Genomic DNA, 26,233 nt, shown 5'->3' with positions numbered 1-26,233 from the left:
CTTATAATATTTTTAAATTGCAGTGTGTCGTTGTGACGTAGTGATTGCATAACAGAAACCCAGTAGCATCATGTCCTCAAATGCCCCTCTGTCCTTTAAGGTACAGACAAAGTTACAAACAGTCTATCTCCAATTAAAATACCCTCCTGTGGTCAGAGCTGTAACGCAGTGGGTAGTGCTCACAAGAAAATCTGCATGCTCATGGGGGTGCAGGTTCGAGTCTGGCCTGCATCATGTCCTGACACCATTCTCCTTATTTCTCCCTCAACTTTTTTAATTTACTATCTTTTAAATAAAGGCTAAAAAGCCTCAGAATAAAATAAATTAACAAATAATAAAAGAATATGTTTAAAAAAATATATTATAAAAAAAAACAAATATAAAGTAATGCATGATTATATAAAAAATTAATAATACATATAGAATTATTAATTTATTATTGCGTAATACATTATATATATATATATATATATATATATATATATATATATATATATATATATATATATATATATATATACAATTTTATTTTTTTATCAATTTGAGAATAAATGTGTGCATTTAATTAAGGAGGATACAGTTAGAAGTTAGCCTATGTCACACAAACATTATTGACAAACATACTTGACTCCATGGCAACATTAACAGTTGCCTCGCGCCAGCACGCGCTGTAACCGTTAAAAGAGGCGCAGACGCTGGTAACTTTATCCGTCACTTGCTTTAACCAGAACCTTCGCTCTTAAATATCAGCCTCGTAAGTGCGTAAATATGTGGAGGGCTATGCTTTTCTACAAATACTGATAAAAGTTTATATTAGTTGCACTGTAGTGAAAAGAATGGGTTGAAATAGTCCATGAAAGGCAATAACGCGTCGGTCTGGGGTCGTTTCACACCTCAACGGCTTCTGTTACCGTTGACAACAGCCCGCTCGTGACTACAGTACTTCCACATGGGACAGCGCACAGTCCTTCCTCAGAATGAGATTACAGCAATCAACAAGATTAACTGACTCCCGTTAAATCACTAGTATATTCTGGGGCGGCATTACAAGGCTTCTCGTGGCTTATATAAGGAATTTACTCGGGAGGAATAATATATATCAGGGGGAAAAATGAAGGATTTGCCGGGAGATTGGAAGGACTACCAACTCACGGTAGGGTTTTTGACACGCCTTGATCTTTTTCTACCACAATTCATTCAACAGTAGCCCCAAACGACAGGCTTGAACACCTGTCACTTCGCGGAGATTATTGTGGGAAATGTATGCACTTTTTCAAGAATTGCATATTAATGTGGCTCATATGGAACAGAAGGGGTTCAACGAGGGAATTGGGCGTTTCTTTTGAATGTCCCTCAAAATTACAACTATATAATAACTGCTAGCTGACTAATTTTCTTACTCATTTTCTCAGGGTGGGTTTATTTTTATTATCAATTTCCGTATAGGCACATTCCTTAAAATCTTGGCTAGAAAAAAAGCTGTTGTACATTGCAACAGTTATTGCTCAGGAGAAAAGATAATGTTCAGTCAACCAATGTTCAATACTCACTGATGGTGGAGTATGTTGTTGTTGATGCACTATATGGGGTAAGTTGTCACTATGGGAACTTGCTGTTTAGAATATTATTTTTAAATACAAATTGAATTGCTAAAAAATAAATATTTAATTGAATAAATAAATATTTAATTAACATTTTTGAAAAACAAAATAATTCATAAAATAACAAGAATAGAAAATGTAACAAAAAGATCAAACCATTATATACTCTGGTCTTTAGAGACCCAGCACTTATATCTATCACAAACGGATCTACAGAATGCCCAGATAGTGTCAGATCTTCAAAACATTTTCAAGACAATTAGAAAATAATAGAATAGAACATATTCTGATATATTTTGATGTTTTATTTTTCCTATATCAAAGAGATGATGCAACAAATACAGAACAGGATTCATTACTTCCACACTGAAATTTCATGAGATGCAACTGGCTGTCAAACACATACTGAGCTATACATAATCTGCACATAAACGACACATATGTGTTTTCTCAGGGACTTTTGGAGTCTAAATTAATGCACAACTTCCATAATTTCAGTAGTACACACAAATGACACTAGTCGTATCATGCTGTTCATGTGTTACACTTGCTATAGTTTACTTCCATGTTACTTCTTCTTCAGATGTAAATCAATTCAATCGCTGACACTTCAGCGCCACCTTGAGTAAGAAATAACATGTATAATATGTATGTGTACATTCATATGAAATACTGTTAATTCACCATTGTCACAGAAATTAATGTGATGAAGTCATTTGTATGAATATAGTGCTCATCTGTCTTGTAATAAACAAAGAAATAGCTATATTTCATGGGATAGTAAAAAGTATGGATATGAAATAATCATAATAAATATTATTTATGGAAGCACATAAAAAAAACACTATTACATATCTACACTTTTGGTAATTAAGCAGTTATAAAAAATATATTATTATTATTTTTTAATTTTTCAATTTTTTATACTATTCAGAAGAGAAATACTAAAGAGGTGTGGGCATAACTCCAAAAAACAAAAAAAACGATGAGTTACAGGGCATGGAACGAGGTCCCGGGTCACTAAAGACCCGAGGTATCAGAATCAGAATGAGCTTTATTGCCGTGTTCTCACGTACACAAGGAATTCATTTTTTATTTATTTATTTATTTATTTATTTTTTGGGTACACATAATATAAAACAAGGTAAGAGTATAAATGCATTGAAGTGTTAAGGACCTTAGTGAAAGCTAGCCCGGTGTCAAAATTGCACATTAACAATCTGTTAAAACAACTTTGCGTTATGCACCTGTAATAGGAGATGAAGGTGGAATTATTTACAGTTATGTTACAAGATTATGTGCATTAATTTAAGGTTGCGCTGCGCATTCGACCACTGAATGATGCCGAGAAAGAGGAGGGAGCAACCATAGTGGCGCATAAGTTTGACCATCAGGTAAGCTATGAAAACGTAAAACTTAGGCACATACCCCACATTATCTATTAAAACAAATGCTGGCTGAATTCATTGTTTTTTTATGTTTTGCATGTTTAAAATAAATATAGATTCTTGTACTGTAAGTAACATTCAAAACTCATTAGGAGTTTCTTGCAGATTTGCTGACTTGTGATAGTGGATGATGGTCTAAAGACTTAATCTTCCCTTACATTTGCAGTAAATCCTGTTTACACTCAGTAAATAAGGTTTACTGTCGTCTTTGCTTATGCTTGATAAGATGTCTCAGATTCTAAAAAAGAAAAAGAACTAATAAGGCAAACAAACTTGCTGCAGATATCAGATCTATTCTGATCTGTTCCTAACTGTCTCTTACTCGGTATATACATTCAGTTAAAAATACTTCCTAAAAGTTCCATAATGGCACTCTTGAAAACAGTTGGCATGGACATTTTTCCCAATTAAGCAAGTTACAGAGAGCATGGACCAGCCAGTCTCAACCCAGTTCATAGTATAAATTTGTAGTAATTCTGCAGTGAGTTAATATCAAAACATTGCCGAGTTGATCTATTCTACTAATAGCTAGAGTCAATCCACTTTACTAATTACCGTCTTTAGATGGTGGTGTTAATGGACCCCTGTGAGGACCCTGACGATGTTCTGAGGGCCAACCGCTCACGTGAAAAAACATACATGTTTGATGTGGCATTCGACTATACTGCAACCCAGGTGTGTAGTTTATCTGCACCTCTAAACTAAAGCTTTACAATGTTCTATAGATCATGAGCTGATTGACATCGTAGAGTATATGTCCATTTTGCATTTTAGGAGCAATTCTTGAAAGAAAGTTAGTAATCTGTTTTCACAGTGTTAAATGTTGTTATGTTAACTTGTTGGAAATGGTTCAGTAATATTTAGCGTGATCACAATTGAGTGCAACAGCTCAATTCTCCCATTCATTTTCTCCATAGATGAACAGATTTTTAATGGTAACATAACTAAACCTTTAAAGACAGACCATGAGCTCTGGGGTTGTTAATCAATGGTTTATGCTTCTGTTGAAGGCATCAGTCTGCCTTATTTCATTCTATATACTTAATCAACAACTTGCTTGCTTGGGAATGTACATAGTTTATTCTCTTATTTAAAACGTTAAGGATACAGTCTTGTACCTTTGTCTCTTTGTCCAATTTTCGAATACTTTTTTGGTTCCAATAAAAGTTTGTAATGTTGTGATTCACTTCGGAGCTGGTTGGTTTGGTTCATGGCTTAGAACTCTTTAATTATTTTTTTTTTTTTAAACCCTATGGACAAAATGAATTGGAACAATACTTACGGAACCAAGACGTCTGAAAATGTGAGTGGACACAAGTCGCACTTATTTCCATAAATCTATTTTGCTTCCTTTTTCTTTGTTTTAGGAGGATGTATATGTGGCAACAACAAAAAATCTTATTGATGGTGTTATCGCAGGTTACAATGCCACAGTCTTTGCATATGGACCCACAGGTAATTTTGACATACAGTAGGTGTTTTTTTAGGGATAATGGTTCTAATACATTCCAATATACATGTACATGAGATTTCAAAACTTAGAATGAAGTATTTTACCTTATTAAAGTGATATCTTGTTTGCTTAAAAGTTATCACATATTTAAAATTCCTATCACATTGCAAGTTTAGCACAGTGAAGAAGCATAATTCACATTTCAACCCAAAATCCCAAATATTTTGTATTTCATAAATTTTGTATTATATATTTTGCAAACTTATGACAATTTATTTTTTTCTTCTTTTTTTCTCTCCTTTTTTTTAGGTGCAGGGAAGACATACACTATGTTAGGGTTAAATTCTGAGCCTGGCATTTACATTCGAACACTCAATGATCTATTCAGAGCCATTGAGAACAGCACTGAGGACTTGGATTGTAATGTTTCTATGTCATATATCGAGGTTATATTGTGTTTTTTTCTTAATCTGACAGTATTATAAAATTACAATAAATCCATTCTTGATCTTTTGATGTGAACAGTCAGTTAACAGTTTTGATTTTCCCATACTGTAACTTAGCCTGTGTTTTAAAAATATTAAGTCACAATTTGGCTATTGTGTTACAGCTTCCAAATATTATGCTGGTCACTTTATTATGCTTAAATTAAAATTTTATAAAGGTTTTGCAAACGCTGTGTGACTTTACAAAATGGAGTGCATTCTGAAAGGGCAAAACATGAATTATTGTTTTTGCAGATCTATAATGAGATGATCAGAGATCTGTTAAATCCATCTTCTGGATACCTGGAATTGCGTGAGGATGCAAAAGGAGAAATACAAATTGCTGGCATCACTGAATTCTCTACATGTAATGCAAAAGAGGTACAGTAAATACAAATATTTTTAAAATTACAACATAAATCTTGTAATTAGAGCATAAATTAAACATTAATTTAACATTAATTTTAATATTATGGATAGACTGTAATTATGGACTGGACCGAATGGCTCTTCTAATTGATAGGTGGAACTTCTTTTCTCAAACTTTTTTCCCATTGATTTTTTAAGAAGTGGCCTGCCCTCTACTTACACTGTCCCTGACAAAGGATGGTGTCTTTCTGAACATTTTGTTTGCCTGTGATTTTAGATAATGGCTCTTTTGACCAAAGGAAATAAACAGAGGACTCAGGAGTCAACCGCTGCAAACAAGACGTCATCTCGTTCTCATGCAATACTTCAGGTCAGTACAAGGCACACTCTCAGGGCTCAACATTAAGCATTTTCATGTGCTTGTCCTTCAGACAAGTAAATTGATCATTCACTTGTCCGTGTAAAAAAGTTACTTGTCTGGAGACAAAAACAACAGAAAGGAAGTAAGAAAGAAAAAAAGAAAAGAAAAGCCTCCATCATCATCATTTACGCCTAAGAACCATTAAGAGCACGGTGCAGAAAGATGGTAAATCATTACTAACCCTTAAGCCTGTATGAATTTCTCTCTTCTGAGGAACACAAAATTAGAATTTTGGCAGAATGTTAGTCACAGTCACTATTCACTGTCACTGCATCTTTTTTTCCCCATAAAATAAAAGTGGATTGAGACTGAAACTAACATTCTCCCTAACATCTCCTTTTGAGTTCCACGGATGATAGAAAGTCAGACGGGTTTGGAACAAAATGAAGGTGAGTAATGATCACAGAATTTTTGGTAACACTTAACAATAAGGTCCATTAACATTAGATAATGCATTAGCTATCATGAACTAACAATGAACAATATTTTACAGCATTTATCAATCTTAGTTAATGTTAGTTACTAAAAAAAAATATACAATTGTTTATTGTTAGTTCATAGTGCATGAACTATTGTTAACATATACAACTTTTAATTTTAATGTATGAAAATGTATTAGTATACTGTATGTTGGAATTAACATTAATCAAGATTGATAAATTATATAAAAGTGGTTTTTATTGTTAGTTCATGTTAACTGAGGTAATTAACAAACGTTAACAAATGGAACCTTTTTGTAAAGTGTTACCAAATTCTAATTTTTGGGTAAATCATCTCTTTGAATTCTCACCAGTTGCAAAAGTCAGTTCTCACCAGTTGCATTAAAAACGGCTGTTTAATATTGACAAAATGCATTAAAAATGTTAACAGATAAAATCCTGAGAGAACCTTGCTGCTAAATCAGTTATGTTGTTTATTCAAAACAGATATGCATATTAAAGATTGATAATATGTTTTCATAGTGTGTAATTTATTAATGTTATATTATTAATATTATTATAATTGTCATGTGTATTTTTGTGGTTCATGTTTTTCATGTCTTTAATTTTGAAATTCTAGTTCCTGTTTCATGTCATGTGGTTCCCTTGTCACGTGATTTAATGTTTCCCTCCATGTTCATGTGTCTTGTTTTCATTGGTTGATTGTCTCGTTATCTTATTTAGAGTTCTTATTGTTTATTGGTTATTCTTTGTCATGTGTTCTCCCATGTCATGTATTTAACCCTCATGTTTTCCATGGTCATTGTCAGGTATTGTTCGTTGATGTAACTTTGGTTGTGAGTTCAAGTTCATGTCAAGTCTAGTTTATGTCAAGCCAAGTTTATGTCTAAGTCAAGTTCATGTTTATGTTTCATTCATGTTTGTAGTTAGGGTTTTTAGATAACATGTTGGAATAAATTTGCACTTGGGATCTTTACTCCATCGTCATCGTTTTTGTCATTGCCAGTGCCACCCAACGTTACAGAAAACCTAACCAACCTAAATGAACCCAGCAATCCAGCTTCTTCGACTTCACCGAAGAAATTATGTGGAGGACTTCTGTGCTCTGGCCTGCCTGGTGGACTTTAATGAGGTTGCCCTGAAGGACATTTTCTGGGTGGGATTGAGTGAGCCGATCTCCTCCTTGATGCCTGGCGGTCGCAGTCCCCTCAATCTGGCTCAGTATATCGACCTTGCCCTGCAGATTATTGGTTCTACGTTCACTGTGGGGGAGGCGGATGCCGAGCCGGAGTTCCACATCATGGCCGCCGAGTCGGAGTTCCATGTCATGGCCGCCGAGCTAGCGCCATCTTTTGCCCCGGATCCTCAGCCTGCTCCATGTCACAGCCACGCCTCAGCCTGCTCCATGCCATGTCACAGCCACATCTGAGCTAATGAACCTAGAGATGATTCCCGCCCTTGTACCCACCCTATGGACGCTTCCTCAAGGTCAGACAAGGGGAACTTCCAATCCTCCAAATTTGCCTAGACCCTCCGAGCCCTGGACTCTGCCTTGGTTCTCCGAGCCCTCAGATTCACCTTGGTTCTATGTCCCTTCGCTTCACCGTGGTCCCTTGTCCCTCCAGCTCTGCCTTGGTCAGTCAGTCACCTGGCTCCACCTGAGCTCTCCAATCCCACAGCTACGCTTCGTCAATCCGAGCCTGCGGCTCCACCGGGGACCTCCTTCCCTATGGCTCCGCCTTGGTCCTCAGTCCCACCGGCTCCGCCTCTGTCCTTCAATCCCCCAGCTCCTCCTCGGTCCTCTGAGCCGTGGGCACTATCTCGATTCTCCGAACCTCCAGCTCCACCATGGTCCTTCAAGCCGTCGGCTACTCTCCGGGGCACCAAGTTCCCTGGTGTTTTTCCTCAAGTCTCTCACGGCCCGCCTTCCATGGCTCTGCCCCTCGAGCCTCTCAGGGCCCCACTTTCCATTGACTCTGCCAGGCCACACCCCATGCCATGTCTTGCCTTGCCACGCTTCAAGACCCCACCCCCCCAATGTTTATGTATTTAACCCTCATATTTTCCATGGTCCATTGTCAAGTATTGTTTGTTGATGTAACTTTGGTTGTGAGTTCAAGTTCATGTCAAGTCTAGTTTATGTCTAAGTCAAGTTTTTGTATCATGTTTGTAGTTAGGGTTTTTGGATAACACTTTGGAATAAATTTGCACTTGGGTTCTTTACTCCATCGTCTTTGTCATTGCCAGCGCCAGCAACATCATTACAATAATGTATATTGTTATATACTTATTAAAATTGACTGATTCACATGGCAGAGAAAATACCTCGGATACATACATTAGATGGAGCTCTAGAAAGATGAGAGATGTAACGGGTGCATAAGTCTGTTTTAAGCGTTTTCTCACTCTACAGATGGTATTATAACACAAAAGCGTTTCTTGCTGTTTTATGAGGGAGCGCCACGATGTGTCGAGACAAAATTAGATCTCTCCAACGTTGTGCGCTTGCGATGAAGACAGTTTTGTTGATTATAAACAGGAGCAATAGTTTTATTGCATCGCTCGCTTATAGAGACATGGCACAACACCATTTGCATGTCCAATTAACAGGTTTATACCCGTTTATATATGTAAAATCTAAAATCTAAATGTCGAGCCCTGACACTAACCAGTTATTGACCTCAAATTGGCACACAGTGTTCTGAGTGTGTGTATCCCCTGATCTCTGTGCCCTACAGGTGACTGTCAAGCAAAAGAGTCGTGTAAAAGATATCAACGAGGAGGTCAGAGTGGGAAAACTATTCATGGTAGACTTGGCAGGAACTGAACGAGCATCACAGGTGTGTGTAGAAGTGGAAACAAATGATTTCAGATTCTTTAGGGATGCCATATTTCATAGTCCAGCGCCCTTTGTCATCTTTCAACCAAATGAATATTTAAATCTTTGTGTCCTTCATTGTTCATATGCATATAATGAGAGACTGGTGAAGGGATTAGAGCAGCTCATACAGCAGCTAACACCTTGCCCTTCATTAGGTCAAATGTTCACATGCACATTCTATGAACTTTTCTTCATTTTTTTATGCTTTTCTTCCTCTCAGACGCAAAACAGAGGAAAGAGAATGAAAGAAGGTGCACATATTAACCGCTCTCTGTTAGCACTGGCCAATTGCATCAATGCCTTGAGCGAGAAGGGTGGGAAAGGTGCTCAGTTTGTCAACTACAGAGACAGCAAACTCACCCGACTTCTTAAGGTGAGCGAAACCAGCTAGGCTAAAACATTTTCAGTAAACGCTTTGATTAAACCGTTTAATTAAAAAAAAAATATATATATATATACAGGTGCATCTCAATAAATTAGAATGTCGTGGAAAAGTTCATTTATTTCAGTAATTCAACTCAAATTGTGAAACTCGTGTATTAAATAAATTCAATGCACACAGACTGAAGTAGTTTAAGTCTTTGGTTCTTTTAACTGTGATGATTTTGGCTCACATTTAACAAAAACCCACCAATTCACTATCTCAAAAAATTAGAATATGGTGACATGCCAATCAGCTAATCAACTCAAAACACCTGCAAAGGTTTCCTGAGCCTTCAAAATGGTCTCTCAGTTTGGTTCACTAGGCTACACAATCATGGGGAAGACTGCTGATCTGACAGTTGTCCAGAAGACAATCATTGACACCCTTCACAAGGAGGGTAAGCCACAAACATTCATTGCCAAAGAAGCTGGCTGTTCACAGAGTGCTGTGTCCAAGCATGTTAACAGAAAGTTGAGTGGAAGGAAAAAGTGTGGAAGAAAAAGATGCACAACCAACCGAGAGAACCGCAGCCTTATGAGGATTGTCAAGCAAAATCGATTCAAGAATTTGGGTGAACTTCACAAGGAATGGACTGAGGCTGGGGTCAAGGCATCAAGAGCCACCACACACAGACATGTCAAGGAATTTGGCTACAGTTTCCTCTTGTTAAGCCACTCCTGAACCACAGACAACGTCAGAGGCGTCTTACCTGGGCTAAGGAGAAGAAGAACTGGACTGTTGCCCAGTGTTCCAAAGTCCTCTTTTCAGATGAGAGCAAGTTTTGTATTTCATTTGGAAACCAAGGTCCTAGAGTCTGGAGGAAGGGTGGAGAAGCTCATAGCCCAAGTTGCTTGAAGTCCAGTGTTAAGTTTCCACAGTCTGTGATGATTTGGGGTGCAATGTTATCTGCTGGTGTTGGTCCATTGTGTTTTTTGAAAACCAAAGTCACTGCACCCGTTTACCAAGAAATTTTGGAGCACTTCATGCTTCCTTCTGCTGACCAGCTTTTTAAAGATGCTGATTTCATTTTCCAGCAGGATTTGGCACCTGCCCACACTGCCAAAAGCACCAAAAGTTGGTTAAATGACCATGGTGTTGGTGTGCTTGACTGGCCAGCAAACTCACCAGACCTGAACCCCATAGAGAATCTATGGGGTATTGTCAAGAGGAAAATGAGAAACAAGAGACCAAAAAATGCAGATGAGCTGAAGGCCACTGTCAAAGAAACCTGGGCTTCCATACCACCTCAGCAGTGCCACAAACTGATCACCTCCATGCCACGCCGAATTGAGGCAGTAATTAAAGCAAAAGGAGCCCCTACCAAGTATTGAGTACATATACAGTAAATGAACATACTTTCCAGAAGGCCAACAATTCACTAAAAATGTTTTTTTTATTGGTCTTATGATGTATTCTAATTTTTTGAGATAGTGAATTGGTGGGTTTTTGTTAAATGTGAGCCAAAATCATCACAATTAAAAGAACCAAAGACTTAAACTACTTCAGTCTGTGTGCATTGAATTTATTTAATACACGAGTTTCACAATTTGAGTTGAATTACTGAAATAAATGAACTTTTCCACAACATTCTAATTTATTGAGATGCACCTGTATATATATATATATAGGAGAAACATAAAAATTTGAGCCGTTATTCACAGATAATGTTCCCCTCCACCAGAGCTCACAAATCTTATTCACACTCGTGTTGTATTAAAAAATGTTGTCTTTGGAAGTGTTGCGCCATGTTTGGTGTCATTGAACTATCAAAACATGCTTAAAAATGCACCCACAAATGAGGTTTGAGAGCTAAGGCAGAGGGGTACATTATCAGTGAATAACAAAATTTAAGATTTCCAACAAAGCTATCATATGGCAATCACCATCAGCTTTTTTGTATGAAAAACAGAAACTTAGACATTCTGCCTAACATCTCCTTTTGTGCTGACACTCAGTTGCAGTAAGTTCTGGTGTGAATTTCAGGATGCTTTAGGTGGAAATAGTCGCACAGTCATGATTACCCATATCAGTCCTGCCAGCTCCAACTTTGAAGAGTCAAGAAACACACTGGTTTATGCTGACAAAGCAAAAAATATAAGAACCAAGGTAAACACACACACTTAATCGTGTTTGTCTGTATAATCGGCATCAACCACAGCTTATACACAATACAGAATTATATTGAAAATCTACACTTATTATATCAAAAAATGATACATGAACATAAATCACCTTTATTTCCAGTCTTTGATTGCCCCATTGTGTTTATCAGAGTTGTCTTAAGGCCCGATATACTTCCAGAGAAGTTCTTCTTCGTTCTTCATTCAGGGGTAAAAAGAAGTTAGAAACAGTCGAGCAACGGTATATTGTTTGCGAACATTCAGACACCCACCACACCGCTGTGGGAGGCATTTAGAAGTACATTTAAATATGAGGACGCTCAGTAAAACCTTAACTAATGTGCCATGGAAATGTGTCATCAATTACTTTATGCCTCATTCTATGAGTAGAATTCACACTAGATTAGTAAAAGATGCTTTTTAACCACTCAATGATAATTTAAAGTAATATATATGCAGTAGAAAATGTGCAATTTTACATTCTGAATTCATGACGTTAATGCGCTAACACACTATATGCGGCGATAGTATGCACCGATTTTACTCAAGAGTGTTAATTGGAAGTATACAGACAAAAGAATGATGATAAGTGGGGTATACCTTACTATGGGCAGGTGTGTGATTGGCTTTCACTGCAGAAGGCACAAAAATGCATGACGTTCTTTGAAAATGTCACTACGCGAACGATCGTATAGATGTAGGTAAATTTGCACCAGCTTGCTTACAACTGCACGCCGTTGTGTTCATGTTGACTAATCTTTACTGACTGAACTGGAATTAGCTGTTGGCCTCAAAGTAGGTGGCGCTCCAGGTCACACCTATCGATGACGTGGGCCAATTGCAGTAAGAAGGTGTTTAGCAGCCGTTAAGATGTTTTGCTAAAAGTTCGCCCAGGCGAGCTATTACGAATCACGGAAAATGTATTTTCTTTTTGGCCAGATTTTGTACTAAATGATGTCACACCCATTCGTTCTTTGATTTTGTATGAAGTACATTGGGGCCATTAGTAATTTCATTGTGATACTGCCCAAGTCCTCTCTAGCTGTATGGTTTTAAACTCTTCCAGGTGAAGCGTAATTTGATGAATGTTTCCTATCACCTGGCCCAATACACCAGCATCATTGCTGATCTGCGAAGTGAGATTGACCGACTTCGTGCAAAGATCGACCAACAGAGTCAAGAGCAAAAGAAAGAAGATAAAGCAGACACTCTGGACATTCAAGGTGTGTCTTCAATTTTTATGAATGAATATGGGAAAGTGTATATTTTAGGTGCTGTGACTGGATGCAGTATGCAGTTCAGTGAAATAGTCCTGCTGTGTGACAAATTCATTTTTAAATGTCCAAATATTCCATGTAGTTTTTCAATTAATTTGAGGTCATAATAAAAGCATGTACACTACCGGTCAAACATTTTGAAACACTTGACTGAAATGTTTCTCATGATCTTAAAAATCTTTTGATCTGAAGGCATATGCTTAAATGTTTGAAATTAGTTTTGTAGACAAAAATATAATATTTATTTATTTCATTATAAAACTAAAATTTAATAAAAATAAAAAAAAGTTTTTGAAATTGATGACTTGGACCAAATAATAAAGAAAAGCAGCCAATAAGTGCCCAACATAGATGGGAACTCCTTCAATACTGTTTAAAAATCATCCCAGGGTGATACCTCAAGAAGCTGGTTGAGAAAATGTCAAGAGTACATGTCTGCAAATTCTAGGCAAAGGGTGACTACTTTGAAGATGCTAAAATATAACCCAGTTTTGATTTATTTTGGATTTTGTTTAGTCACAACATAATTCCCATAGTTCCATTTATGTTATTCCATAGTTTTGATGACTTTACTATTATTCTAAAATGTGAAAAAATTAATTATAATAAAGAATGAGTAAGTGTTTCAAAACTTTTGACCGGTAAGTGTATAATAATTACAACAGAACGTCATCTCTGTGTGTGATGTTGTTTGTAGTGGAGGTGCAGCAGTACAGTCATGGTGAGATGGCTTTACTGCGGGAGCAGCTCCTGTCTGCCTTCAGAGAGCAGATGGAGATCAGGCGCAGCCTGATGGAGCTGGAGAACTGTAACATGGAACTCCATATAGACACCTCCAGACATCTGCTCACCATCTCAGAGTAAACACAAACTCAAACACACATTAAAAAAAAGAGTTCAACTGAAAAATTACACTACCAGTCACAAATTTGGACAGACCTGCTTATTATGTTTACATTTTTACACATTGTAGAATAATTGTAAAGTTTTGAAAAAACATGAAAATAACACAAGTGGAAGTATGGTCATTGTGTAGTGTAAAAAAATTCAAATGTAGGCACAATTTATATTTGTTTACAAAATGAATTGGTCTTTTCATCTTTATATTGTATCCTCTTCGCTCTTCCCCTCTCTTTTCTGGTAAGTTGGGAGCAGGATCGAGCTCGCTGTGCTCGGCGAGGGAGAGACAGAGGTAAAGATGAGGAGCAGGAGAGCGGAACAGAGGAACCGCATTACGTTGCAGCAGCTCGTGAGGGGATCGGCCCCCTGCTGGCTGAACAGAGAAAGACAATGGCACTGAAAGTAATCTAACAGCAGATTAGTCACTTCATTCCTCAATCCCTTAAGTGACAGCAAGGCATCACTTTGAATATTGCGCCCCTGTACAGGGGCGGTTCTAGGGTCAGTGGATATTTGGGGCCACACTTTGATGAAACATCTAAATATAATAGGGATGCACCGAAAATTTTCGGCCGAAAATGCTATTTTCGGTTTTTAGCCGAAAGAGAAAAAAAGATGAAAATCTTGGCCGAAAATCTGAACAAAAACTGTTACTTTAAAATCAAGTAACAGAGACACTGATGTGAAGAAAATGCAGTGTTTCATGCAAAAAGATGTAAACAACAGCTAATGTTTAACTATATATTTTGATGTTAACAAGATTGTGCTTAGAATTAAGATGCGCATCTGTACAGTTTGTGTATGTGTGTGTCCACATGAATGAGCGCAGTAGCACAAGAACACTCAAAGGAGTTTATGAAAGCACGCTATGGTGAAATTTAAAATGCAAACGCACATTCTGTTGGTATTTGCCTTACCTAGTTGCCTAAAGTCTACATTCCCAAAAGTAATGAAGCGATCGCTCTCTTGAATATCAGCGCATTCATAAAGAGTGTTTTTCTGTGTGTAGAGACTGTGAGGCCTTTTAGCTTGAGCCACCATCACAAATCATGGTAAAATATACCCATCTACAGTTAGAGCCGAGCCTCACTTTAAATCAGCTGTGTCAAACACAGTCCAATTCAACCTGCTTTGCATCTGCCGCTCGCGGTCTCGCACAAACGGACAAATTCAAAATCCATTTTCATTTGAAACTGGACCAGTGAGTGACACTCTCACAGTTAAACTCAGTTTATTTTTCCCCACTCACAACAATACTGACAATATGGATGATGGACAGATACAAGAAAAACTTAGGAAGGTATGCTTTTGTCATTTGTTCATAAGTAACTATCTATCTATTCATAAGATGGATGGATGGATGGATGGACAGATGGACAGATAGATAGACAGATACTGTATATACAGTGCATCCGGAAAGTATTCACAGCGCTTCACTTTTTCCACATTTTGTTATGTTACAGCCTTATTCCAAAATGGATTAAATTCATTATTTTCCTCAAAATTCTACAAACAATACCCCATAATGACTACATGAAAGAAGTTTTTGAAATCTTTGCAAATTTATAAAAAATAAAAAACGAAAAAAAAAAACACATGTACATAAGTATTCACAGCCTTTGCTCAATACTTTGTTGAAGCACCTTAGGCACCAATTACAGCCTCAAGTCTTTTTGAGTATGATGCTACAAGCTTGGCACACCTATTTTTGGGCAGTTTCTCCCATTCTTCTTTGCAGGACCTCTCAAGATCCATCAGGTTGGATGGGAAGCGTTGGTGCACAGCCATTTTCAGATCTCTCCAGAGATGTTCAATCGGGTTCAAGTCTGGGCTCTGGCTGGGCCAGTCAAGGAGTTGTCCCGGAGCCACTATGTTGGCTGTGTGCTTAGGGTCGTTGTCCTGTTGGAAGATGAACCTTCGCCCCAGTCTGAGGTCCAGAGCGCTCTGGAGCAGGTTTTCATCAAGGATGTCTCTGTACATTGCTGCATTCATCTTTCCCTTGATCCTGACTAGTCTCCCAGTTCCTGCCGCTGAAAAACATCCCCACAGCATGATGCTGCCACCACCATGCTTCACAGTAGGGATGGTATTGGCCAGGTGATGAGCGGTGCCTGGTTTCCTCCAGACATGACGCTTGCCATTCAGGCCAAAGAGATCAATCTTTGTTTCTCATGGTCTCAGAGTCCTTCAGGTGCCTTTTGGCAAACTCCAGGCGGGCTGTCATGTGCCTTTTACTGAGGAGTGGCTTCCGTCTGGCCACTCTACCATACAGGCCTGATTGGTGGAGTGCTGCAGAGATGGTTGTTCTTCTGGAAGGTTTTCCTCTCTCCACAGAGAAATGCTGGAGCTCTGTCAGAGTGACTATCAGGTTCTTGGTCACCTCCCTAACTAAGGCCCTTCTCCCCCGATCACTCAGTTTGGCCAGGCGGCCAGCTCTAGGAAGAGTCCTAGTGGTTCCAAACTTCTTCCATTTATGGATGATGGAGGCCACTGTGCTCATTGAGACCTTCAATGCTGCAGAAATTTTTCTGTACCCTTCCCCAGATCTGCCTCGATACAATCCTGTCTCGGAGGTCTACAGACAATTCCTTGGACTTCATGGCTTGGTTTGTGCTCTGACATGCACTGTTAACTGTGGGACCTTATATTGACGGGTGTGTGCCTTTCCAAATCATGTCTAATCAACTGAATTTACCACAGGTGGACTCCAATCAAGTTGTAGAAACATCTCAAGGATGATCAGTGGAAACAGGATGCACCTGAGCTCAATTTTGAGTGTCATGGCAAAGGCTGTGAATACTTATGTACATGTGATTTTTTTCATTTTTTATTTTTAATAAATTTGCAAAGATTTCAAACAAACTTCTTTCACGTTGTCATAATGGGGTATTGTTTGTAGAATTTTGAGGAAAATAATTAATTTAATCCATTTTGGAATAAGGCTGTAACATAACAAAATGTGGAAAAAGTGAAGCGCTTTGAATACTTTCCGGACGCACTGTGTATATATATATATATATATATATATATATATATATATATATATATATATATATATATATACTGTATATAAAGCATTTTCGGTTTTCGGCCCTGTCTCCAGGATTTTTGGTTTTGGCCAAAAATTTTCAGTTCGGTGCATCACTATTAATACACTTTATAAAAAAAGTTAAAATGTTACATCTGTGGGGTGTCATTTATAAGGTACATCTTTAAATATTACTGAAACTAAAACTAAAAGGTCCCACTAACTCTTGTCTCAGCTCCAGATACCCCAAAAGATCAGAAGTTGCATGCTTTTAACACTATGCACTTTAAAAAATGATTTAAAAATAAACTATTTTTGTCCCTTTCGGCTTTCTGTAGTTCAACGAGTGTTTTAAGTTAGAGTACTTATTGTGATGTAAAGTTTCAGTAGCCCTTGTGGCTAGTTGTCATACATGTAATACAGCCTTCTAGATCCCGGTCTCACCTCTTTGACATCCTCTATTTTTATAAATTTATTTATAGGCTCAACTGACAGCATTTGTGGCATAATATTGATTATCACAAAAAATAATTCTGACTTGCCCCGCCTTTCCTTTAATATAAGTAAAAATCTGGGTTCCAGTGAGTCGCCTGCAATGGAAGTGAATATGGGGCCAATTCGTAATTGTTAAAATACTAATTGTTTCAAAAGCATAGCAACAAGACATAACAATATGTGTGTTAACGTGATTTTAGTGTGATACAATCGCTTACTATTCTTTTCTGTGTAAAGTTATTGCCAATTTTACAACTTTGTGCTATGATGATGTAATGTCAACAAACCCTACAACCCTAAAACGACTGTAAAAATGACAATTTAAACAACTTTACAGCTCTAATAATACATGAGTTTTAACACAAGAATTAATGTAAGTGCTTTTATAAAATTGTGAGCTTAACATTTCTGCATTTAAACCCTCCAAAAATTGGCTCCATTCAATTCCGTTGTAAGTGCCAAGATTTTTGCTTTTTTGAAAGAAAAGGAGATATGAGTGAATTTTTATATATATATATATATATATATATATATATATATATATATATATATATATATATATACATTTTTTATGGTAGTCAGTATTATGCCACAAATGCTGTTGATTGAGCTTAACTTGTATTGAACCCAGAATATTCCTTTAAGTTAGTTTTGTTAAGTTATTTTAGTTTAGATAGCAGGCTGTAAATAGGCTAAAATAGGTGCTTATGAGAAAAAAATAATTGGCAAGTTTGCGAGGTTCATGGCATCGTGTCTTAATAAAAGAGTTTTGCAAAAAACGTAAAGTTTGCAAAATAATCGAGCACATCTGTATATTCATTGTTTTCAGGGTTATATATCTTAATATTTGGTACTTACTGCATCTGGATGGAACAACTCTCAACACAGTTTCTGATATCTAATACCAGCATTTTGACTGTACAGACTCCATTGACACAGCCGTAATTGCAAGTGCTCTTCCTAAATGAGTGCTGCAAAGCAGCAGCCCAACAAGTCAGCGCGTGGGTACTGAATTGAGTCGGTAATTGGCATTATCGAAGCTGTGTAGAAAGACATTAATGGATATATATTACTTAATATTAAAAATATATTTATATTTATTATCAACTTGACACTGAAGCACTGGTACTTTTGACATCCGTACAAAATTATAAAAACATTCTAGGCTTTACTGGAAATATTTAGGGCTTAAACCCCGGTTTCCTACCCCTAGTGCCGCCCCATGCCCCTGTAGATAATGTACACTCATTTACATGTCCTTCTTGGGTAAATCACGTTAAGCATTCCACACAGTTAACCCACATTAACAATGTTTCCTTGTTGCTTTCTTTTCTCTCAGCATGAACTAGAGGAAAAATTATTGAACATGAAACTGAAGTCATCTAAGATCGAGGAGCTGCTGCCTAAACGGATCAGTAATGATGAACAAAGAGAGATTCTGATGCTGCTTTGTAAAGTCCACGAACTGGAGCTTGAAAAAACTGAAATCCAGTCAGCCGTGCTCTGCAAGGAAAACACCCTCAGAACTAAAGACTTCATCATTCAGCGCCATGAACAGCAACGGGCGCTCTGTGATGACATCATACACCAGCAAAAGGCCCTAATTGAAGGTGTGGATCACTGAACTGTCTATTTTGGGGAGGTGAAAAGAAAATGGGCAAATGGGTGATTGTAATTGTATCTGACATACTGGGCCTGGTTGTCATACTTTTTACTCTAATAAATATTTCTCAGAGAAGGTTTATTTTTTGAAATTCCATTCTGTATAGGTACATACTTTAAAGCCTTGGCTACAAAAAGGCTATTCAACATTTCCACCATTATTGCCCAGGAAAAAAGATCTACAGCTAGCTCTGGTCTCCCTTATTTAACATTCTTTATTTATTTTTTATTCTTGCTTATTTGTATTCTATAATCTGTCCACAGAACAAGGATTTTGTGTCCCTGAGGAATTACAAGAGCTATATTCACTGTACTTTGGTGAACTGAGTGACGGAAGCATCGACCAAATAGTCAACCTTCCTACTTTCACCACAAACCACAGAGCTGTAAGACACACTTTTTTTATTTTTGTTACTTTTTCTTCCTGTTTCTTTCTCTTTTAACAATCTCTCTTTTGCTTTTGGTGATAAATTAATTTATTATTTCTCTATTTTCACAGGATAGCTCCATTATGATTATGGCCAGACAACTGAGACTTGATGATGTCATCTCAGATTTAAACTTTTGTCAAGAGGTGAAAATACAGCAACAAAACACAAAGTTCAGTCCTTTAGATAAACATCCCCCTGATTCCTCTTCATCTGGACTAGATTATGACAGGTAAACTAATGAAATGAGAAAAGTAAACTGTTTTGTTTTTCTAGAGACTAACAATAGACGTATGTTTTCGTCTTGTTTGTATTGCATATCATCTTTATTGTGAAAGTGACAGTAACAGAGTCTTCAAATCATCATTTAAAATTCAACCATGGAGACAGCACCACTTAACTTCTAGCACACCTGCTGCCATGAAGGTAAAGATACAGAAGCAATGAAACACTGAGTTGTCTTGACACTGTGAGATTTATCTCATCATCTATTAGATACAGTATATAGTATGATTGTTAGACTATACTTTGGTGTTTTGGATTCGTACAGCATAGATGATGCTATAAATTCAGTTGCATATAGTACAATGTGTTGCTAAATGTCTTTTAGCAGGAATGTGCTGTTGAGGAATCTGCTCCCATATGTCTTGCTGAACCTGTAAGTCCAGACACTCTGAGGGAAATTGTCAGTGACACCAAAAGTATCTTGGTCATCGCAGCAAAACGCCGCTCCCACCTTCGAGTAAAGGAGACCAGCTCCAGGCTAGCCAGTGTGACTTTGGCCACAGGGCTCAAGTCTTCATTGAGCATGGACAGTCTAGTGTCTACTTTGGCAGATGAGACTTCTGAGGTCAAAAGAAGCCCGCCAAGATATGGAAGAAGCTCTCAATCAAAGCAGGATCCAAAGAGAAAAGAGGGCAGGGTGGAGTCACCTGATAGACTCCAACGCAAAAAGCGCTCCAGATCTTTTGAAGCGAGCAAAAGGGTACCATCTCTGTGTACCTCTGTCTGTGTTGCTAGTTCTAGATGTTTCAGTGAGTTTGGATTTTTATAAATACGAACATTAGTGCTGTCAGTCGATTACAAATTTTAATCGTGAATAATCGCATACATTTTTATAGTTAATCGCGATTAATTGCAGGTTTTGAAAGTGCTGAAATATTTCTATATACTGTATATACTTATTTCCTTCTTAGGAAATAAAACAAAACAATATGTAACAATATAATGCATTATTAAAATTTTTCAAACAAAGCCTTCCACAGTATAAAGATAGAAATATACTAAATTCAAGTAACGTTTCGCAAATTCTAAGTGGGAGGTTGACTAATTGAAAGAATATGCAACCATAGGTTAAATATTCATTGCAGTGCACATTAAATCTCTTAAACTCTCATCCTCCACAGACTTTGGCAATCCGTTTGCTACAGCAACCATGAAGCTGCCTTCACGATTCGCGTTAGGGCGTCAACGCCAGGGTCAATCGCCGCTTTGAACTCCACATGAAAAGCTCTTCCAAACAACGTCTCATTCTGCAATTTCGTGACAGTTAATACTTGACGTGTTTCTGTGGTTATTAAAATGCACCTTACACAGGCAGAAAAGTACTTGATTTCTGTCTCAAGTCCCATCTGGTCTTGCTTTGTACAACAAATAACAGTAAGAGGTCCTTTCTCCATCATTTGATCACTGAAAGGCTGTTTTGTGTGTGTGTTTTGGAGTGTGCGTCAGTGTAATGGCTCACCCTTTTCTGACCAGTGTATATGCTGGTTTATGCTTTATTAACAGTAAATACATTAATCACGATTAAGAAAAATTAACGCATTAAACTTTTTTAATTAAGCGCATGTGTTAAAGCATTCAATTTGACAGCTCCAATGAAAATACTAATTAAACCTGAATGGCAGATCCAAATCTCAAATCCTAATCTAAGGCCTTCTTCAGATATCCAGCAAATACTGTATGTTGAGTTGTTTGTGGTCTAAACAGCAAAAATTATACACTGCCTGGCCAAAAAAAAAGTCACATACTCTAATATTTCATTGGACCGCCTTTAGCTTTGATTACGGCGCACATTCGTCGTGGCATTGTTTCGACAACCTTATGCAACGTTACAACATTTATTTCCATCCAGAGTTGCATTAAATTTTGGCCGAGATCTTATATTGATGATGGGAGAGTCGAACCATTCTGTAAAGTCTTCTCCAGCACATCCCAAAGACTTTCAATGAGGTTAAGGTCAGGACTCTGTGGTGGCCAATTCATGTGTGAAAATGATTCCTCATGCTCGCTGAACCACTCTTTCACAATTTGAGTCCGGTGAATCTTGGCATTGTCATCCTGGAATATTCCTGTGCCATCAGGGAAGAATAAAATCCATTGATGGGTTAACTTGGTCATCAGTACATTCATTGAGTTAGCTGACTTCATTTTATTGCCGCATTACGTAGCTGAGCCTAGACCTGACCAACTGAAGCAACCCCAGATCATAACACTGCCTCCAGTGGGCACTATGCATGACAGGTGCATCGCTTCATGAGCTTCCCTTCTTACCCTGACACACGCAACCATCGCTTTGGAATAAGGTAAATCTGGACTCATCAGACCACATTACCTTTTTCCATTGCCCCACAGTCCAATCAATATGCTCCCTAGCAAATTTAAATCATTTTTTCAGATTAGCTGAAAACTAACAAGTGCCTTTCTTGTTGCCACACAGCTGTTTAGTCCCAATCCTGTACGTTCTCGTCGTATTGTGCATGTGGAAATACTCGTACTTTCACTATAAAATATAGCCGTGAGTTCTGCTGTGGATTTTTTACAACGTGACTTCAAGCGTTTTAGTGATCTCCGATCACGATTATTCAAATTTTTTTCCAACCACATTTCTTCTGCGAAGCTGATGGTTCTACTACGTCTGACCACTATCCTTCCAGATTTTAATAGTGCGTTGGACAGTTCTTAACCCAATTCCAGTGATTTCAGCAATCTCCTTAGTTGTTTTCTATGCTTGATGCAGGCCAATAATTTGCCCCTTCTGAAACACAGTAACATCTTTTCCACGCCCACAGGATACGTCTTCCGACATGGTTGTTTTAAGAAATGAGAACCTACACACTGCATCAGTTAGGGTTAAAATAATTGTTGCCAGATGAAACATATTAATCACTGCAATAATGGTCCAATCATAGGCTATTAAGTATCTGCTTATTTTAATCCAAACGGCGACTTTTTTTTTTTTTTTTTTTTTTTGGCCAGGCAGTGTACATGAAAGTTTTTTTTTGTTTTTTTTTAAACCCGATCTAAACTTCATTTTTTGAAATCTAATTCAAATAAGATTTGGAAATGTTTTTGAGTCTGAACTGTCAGATCGCATTTCCAGTAGTTTCTCATTATTCCGAACGAGATGTTTATGTACAGTATATAATACAGTACTGTAATTTATAACACATTGCACTGTAGTGTCTACAACTGTTTCTGAATTCACTCATTTATTTTATTTATTATTATAATAAATAATTGTAATGAATAAATTAATAAATCAATCAAATTAATAGTTATTACATAGATATAATTAAATCTTGACATTAAAATAATTAGCTGTCGATATAACAAAATCAACTTTAAAATGTAAGCTTTCAGAAATTTTTAATTTCAGTGTTTCTGTGTAAATAGAAACACTGAAACACATTCATGAGGCTTTCCTACTGTAAGGGGAGGCCACCCACTGGCCCAAGGACGGTATCCAATGGCGTGGCTGAAGGTCTCCTGCGTGTTCTGTCTTATCGTGTGCATTAAATAATACTTTAATTATTTGATTTGAGTTCCATGTTTTATTAATCTTATCATTAATTATTTTCTTTATTTTATCTGACTCCAATTATGAAAAACCTCGCTGATGTATCTATGCTCTGAATTTAAGTTTTGTATCTTATTATTTTTAGTAATTCTCTCTTCTAGACTGCATTTGTTATTTCAATGTTATTTGGGTCCTGTGCCGGCCGGACGACAAATTCATCAGTTTCAGATATTAGTATGTTTTAGACTAAGTCCTTATAGGTTCTCGCTTTATACGTTTAGTCTTATTTGGCTAAGTTCAGTATAGATTCTCGACTCACTGTTTAGCCCCAGTCAATTAAAATCTGTTTTACATATTCTCTGTCCTACTCTTAGTATTCCCGTTTAATTCTACTTGGCTAAGTTCTATTATAGATTCTTGGTTCGCCATTTAGACTTTTAGTACATACTTAACTAATGGGTTACTTCTGAAGTAGCTTAGTTAAGCCAATTCTGACCATAGATTTGTAGTTAATAAGAAATATACTAGAAAACAGTCCTTCAGAATGAATCATTATAACAATTTATTTTACCAGGTAATAGTAATACATTCATACAATCCAATTAAAATATTAAATCAAACTCAAAGCTATCAGTGAACCAAGCATAATAATATAATTAAAGTTGCATTCCATTCAAACATTTACCAAACATAAGAAATTCGAATTGCATACCTGGTAGATAAAAAATGACACAATGTTTTCTGTGTGGGTCTTCTGGCTATAGAGACCCTGATTCCTTTGTCATCTCTCCTTAAATACCAAACGATTCTATTGTTTTTTCAGATGTGTGTGTTTGATGTTATTCAGGATTTGGTTTACAATTTAGGGGTTTGAAGGTAGACCTTTAAAACTTGTGATTGAGTAGGTTGTTTGATGTTTACAAAGAATGCACCTAATCTGCATACAGCATCTGGTCCCTGTGAGAGACTTGGGAGGGGCATGTCCTGGATAGAATACAGTATTTTACTAAGTTCTTAAATCTTACTTGTGATTTGACTTTGCTGAAAGGGAATGAGACCATTTTACCAGTTGCACTGAGACCTCTTGAATGATACCAAACATGTATGATCAGAAAACCTTTTACATTACAGAACAGGATAAGTCATAACTTAGTTTTTGGTGACCAGAAAGTGGCCTGAGGTGAGAGAGGGGGCAGATGTGAGTGAGATTTGTGTTTTATGGTCCTTGCTCAGTAGGATGTGTTGTCTCAGGTTGAGATGCTCTTCTGTGTGAGAGTTTTATGATGTTGGTTCTCGCAGAGTTCTTTGACTTTTACTGGAAATAGCGCCTTTTGGGCGTAGACATTCTGGTGCCAGCCTTACACTACTTAATTTAAACCTAAACTTACTACTTTAACCCACTACTGCTTTGATTTTGCTGTAGCAGGTACAAAAACCAAGGCAAAACCCTTCCAGGTATCCAGCTTTGGAGAGCATCTCAGACAACTGTCTTGTTCGACCAGCACTGAACATAATCCAGCCACTGAACGGCAGTGCTGGAAACCCTTCAACACCCCCGGCAGCTAAAGTGAAGAACCCTGTCTCTCACCATACAGGTAGAGAACTAAAGCCGTTTCAAATTCAAAACTCGATTAACATTTATTTCATAGGAGCAACTGAGGTAAACAATTGCATGGTAACTTGTGATCAAAGATAATTTTGATACAATATTTTTTTGGATCAGTAAGGGTGCAGTCAGCCTGTTATCTCAAAGTAACCTGACACGGTGCAGGGTCTTGTATCACCCTAAAGTAGCAACAGGGGCAAGGGGGTCATTATACAAACATATTTGACCGCAAACTATCAGAAATTTTCATAGCTTTCGATGTGGATTATGAATAGTTTCTGTATTTTGTAATTGTGTTTATTGTAAGAGTGTTCTGATGTAAAAATAAAGAAAATCTTCATGTTTTGACTATTTGACCTTAGGTGAATTGCAGAAGTTGGAGATCAGGGGAACACCACCCAGTACCATCCATCAAAAAAACACAGACGTCAAACGAGGACAACCCATCTATAAACGAAGAGGCGAGTAGTATTGTCTCATATTTGATTGTACTACAAAATTTTTACTTTGTTATAATTATGAATTGACATTGGCAGGATTGTTGTGGATTGTTTATAAGTCCTACATAAGTTAACAAAACTGTTTATTTTAGGTCCAGCAGATGTTTCTTACACCAGCACTCTCCTACAGCAACCAGGCAATTTCAAGAAGCCCACCAATGAAAATGCAAGACAAAAAGCAATGACTGACATCAACAGAAAGAGTGAAGCATGGCAAAAATACAAACAAACTGTAAAAAAGTAATCCTGAAAGAGAACAGATAGCAAAACTAAAATTCTTAATGTTTTGTCTATTTTGATCATTTTGCATTAAAATGTTACTGCAGAGATCGTTGTAAAATGACGTCATTTCATTACATTTTATTTCAGCATTTTATCAGATATGTATTCTAAGTCAGGAAACATCACTGGCTGCACCATGTGTGATGATAATGAAAATATAAAACCTATTTGCACTTTTATGAGGTTATACAATGAGTTTGGGTGTAATTTTGTAACTTTGGCATAATTGTAAACCTTTATATTTTCTATTTTGTTTTGTTTTTTTTGTTTTTTTATAAATTAAGGAAAAATAAAAGAAAGTGACCAAGTGAACAAAATAAAAAATGATTTTAGAGACCAAATATAGTGTAGTATTAAATTAGTCAAATGTTCAGAGCTCTCTCTCACTCACTCACTCACTCACTCACTCACTGTCACAGTCTGTCTCCCTCGTGTTTCCTAGGGCTCTTATTTTGAAGTGTTTTCCCCGGACTACGTTACCCAGTATGCACTGCCCTCATTACTGCCGTCTGTTCCTTATTGTTCTCACCTGTTTTCCATTCCCTCATTAGGCCCTCTAGTTTAGTTCCTTCTTTGTCAGTTCTTGTTTGTTGTTTCACTGTCATCATTTGTGA

At 37.2% G+C, this 26,233-nt stretch overlaps 1 protein-coding gene across 4 annotated transcripts; it reads left to right on the top strand.

The window, feature by feature from the left end:
- The first annotated feature begins 677 nt into the window (after positions 1-677).
- Positions 678-26,233, top strand: LOC127443859 (kinesin-like protein KIF19). 4 transcript variants are annotated; one of them, XR_007897713.1, is made up of 21 exons: positions 678-1,153; positions 2,915-2,995; positions 3,614-3,724; positions 4,417-4,504; positions 4,812-4,948; positions 5,243-5,368; positions 5,634-5,726; positions 8,956-9,057; positions 9,319-9,471; positions 11,506-11,628; positions 12,709-12,865; positions 13,617-13,779; positions 14,065-14,221; positions 18,682-18,952; positions 19,269-19,390; positions 19,504-19,664; positions 19,771-19,858; positions 20,043-20,466; positions 24,655-24,826; positions 25,200-25,298; positions 25,430-25,476. XR_007897713.1 is itself a non-coding variant. In XM_051702843.1 (21 exons), exons 1-21 carry the CDS (start codon positions 1,112-1,114, stop codon positions 25,579-25,581), a joined length of 2,970 nt encoding a protein of 989 aa, XP_051558803.1. In that variant the 5' UTR covers positions 678-1,111; the 3' UTR covers positions 25,582-26,233. The 4 variants fall into 4 exon arrangements, 3 of the variants coding, with proteins under 3 accessions (XP_051558803.1, XP_051558802.1, XP_051558804.1); XM_051702843.1 differs by having other exon boundaries at positions 20,046-20,417; positions 25,430-26,233; XM_051702842.1 differs by having other exon boundaries at positions 20,043-20,417; positions 25,430-26,232.

The sequence above is a fragment of the Myxocyprinus asiaticus genome, chromosome 7 (genome assembly GCF_019703515.2).
Source record: "Myxocyprinus asiaticus isolate MX2 ecotype Aquarium Trade chromosome 7, UBuf_Myxa_2, whole genome shotgun sequence".
Lineage (NCBI taxonomy): Eukaryota > Metazoa > Chordata > Actinopteri > Cypriniformes > Catostomidae > Myxocyprinus > Myxocyprinus asiaticus.
This window is presented reverse-complemented; position numbering and strand designations above follow the sequence as displayed.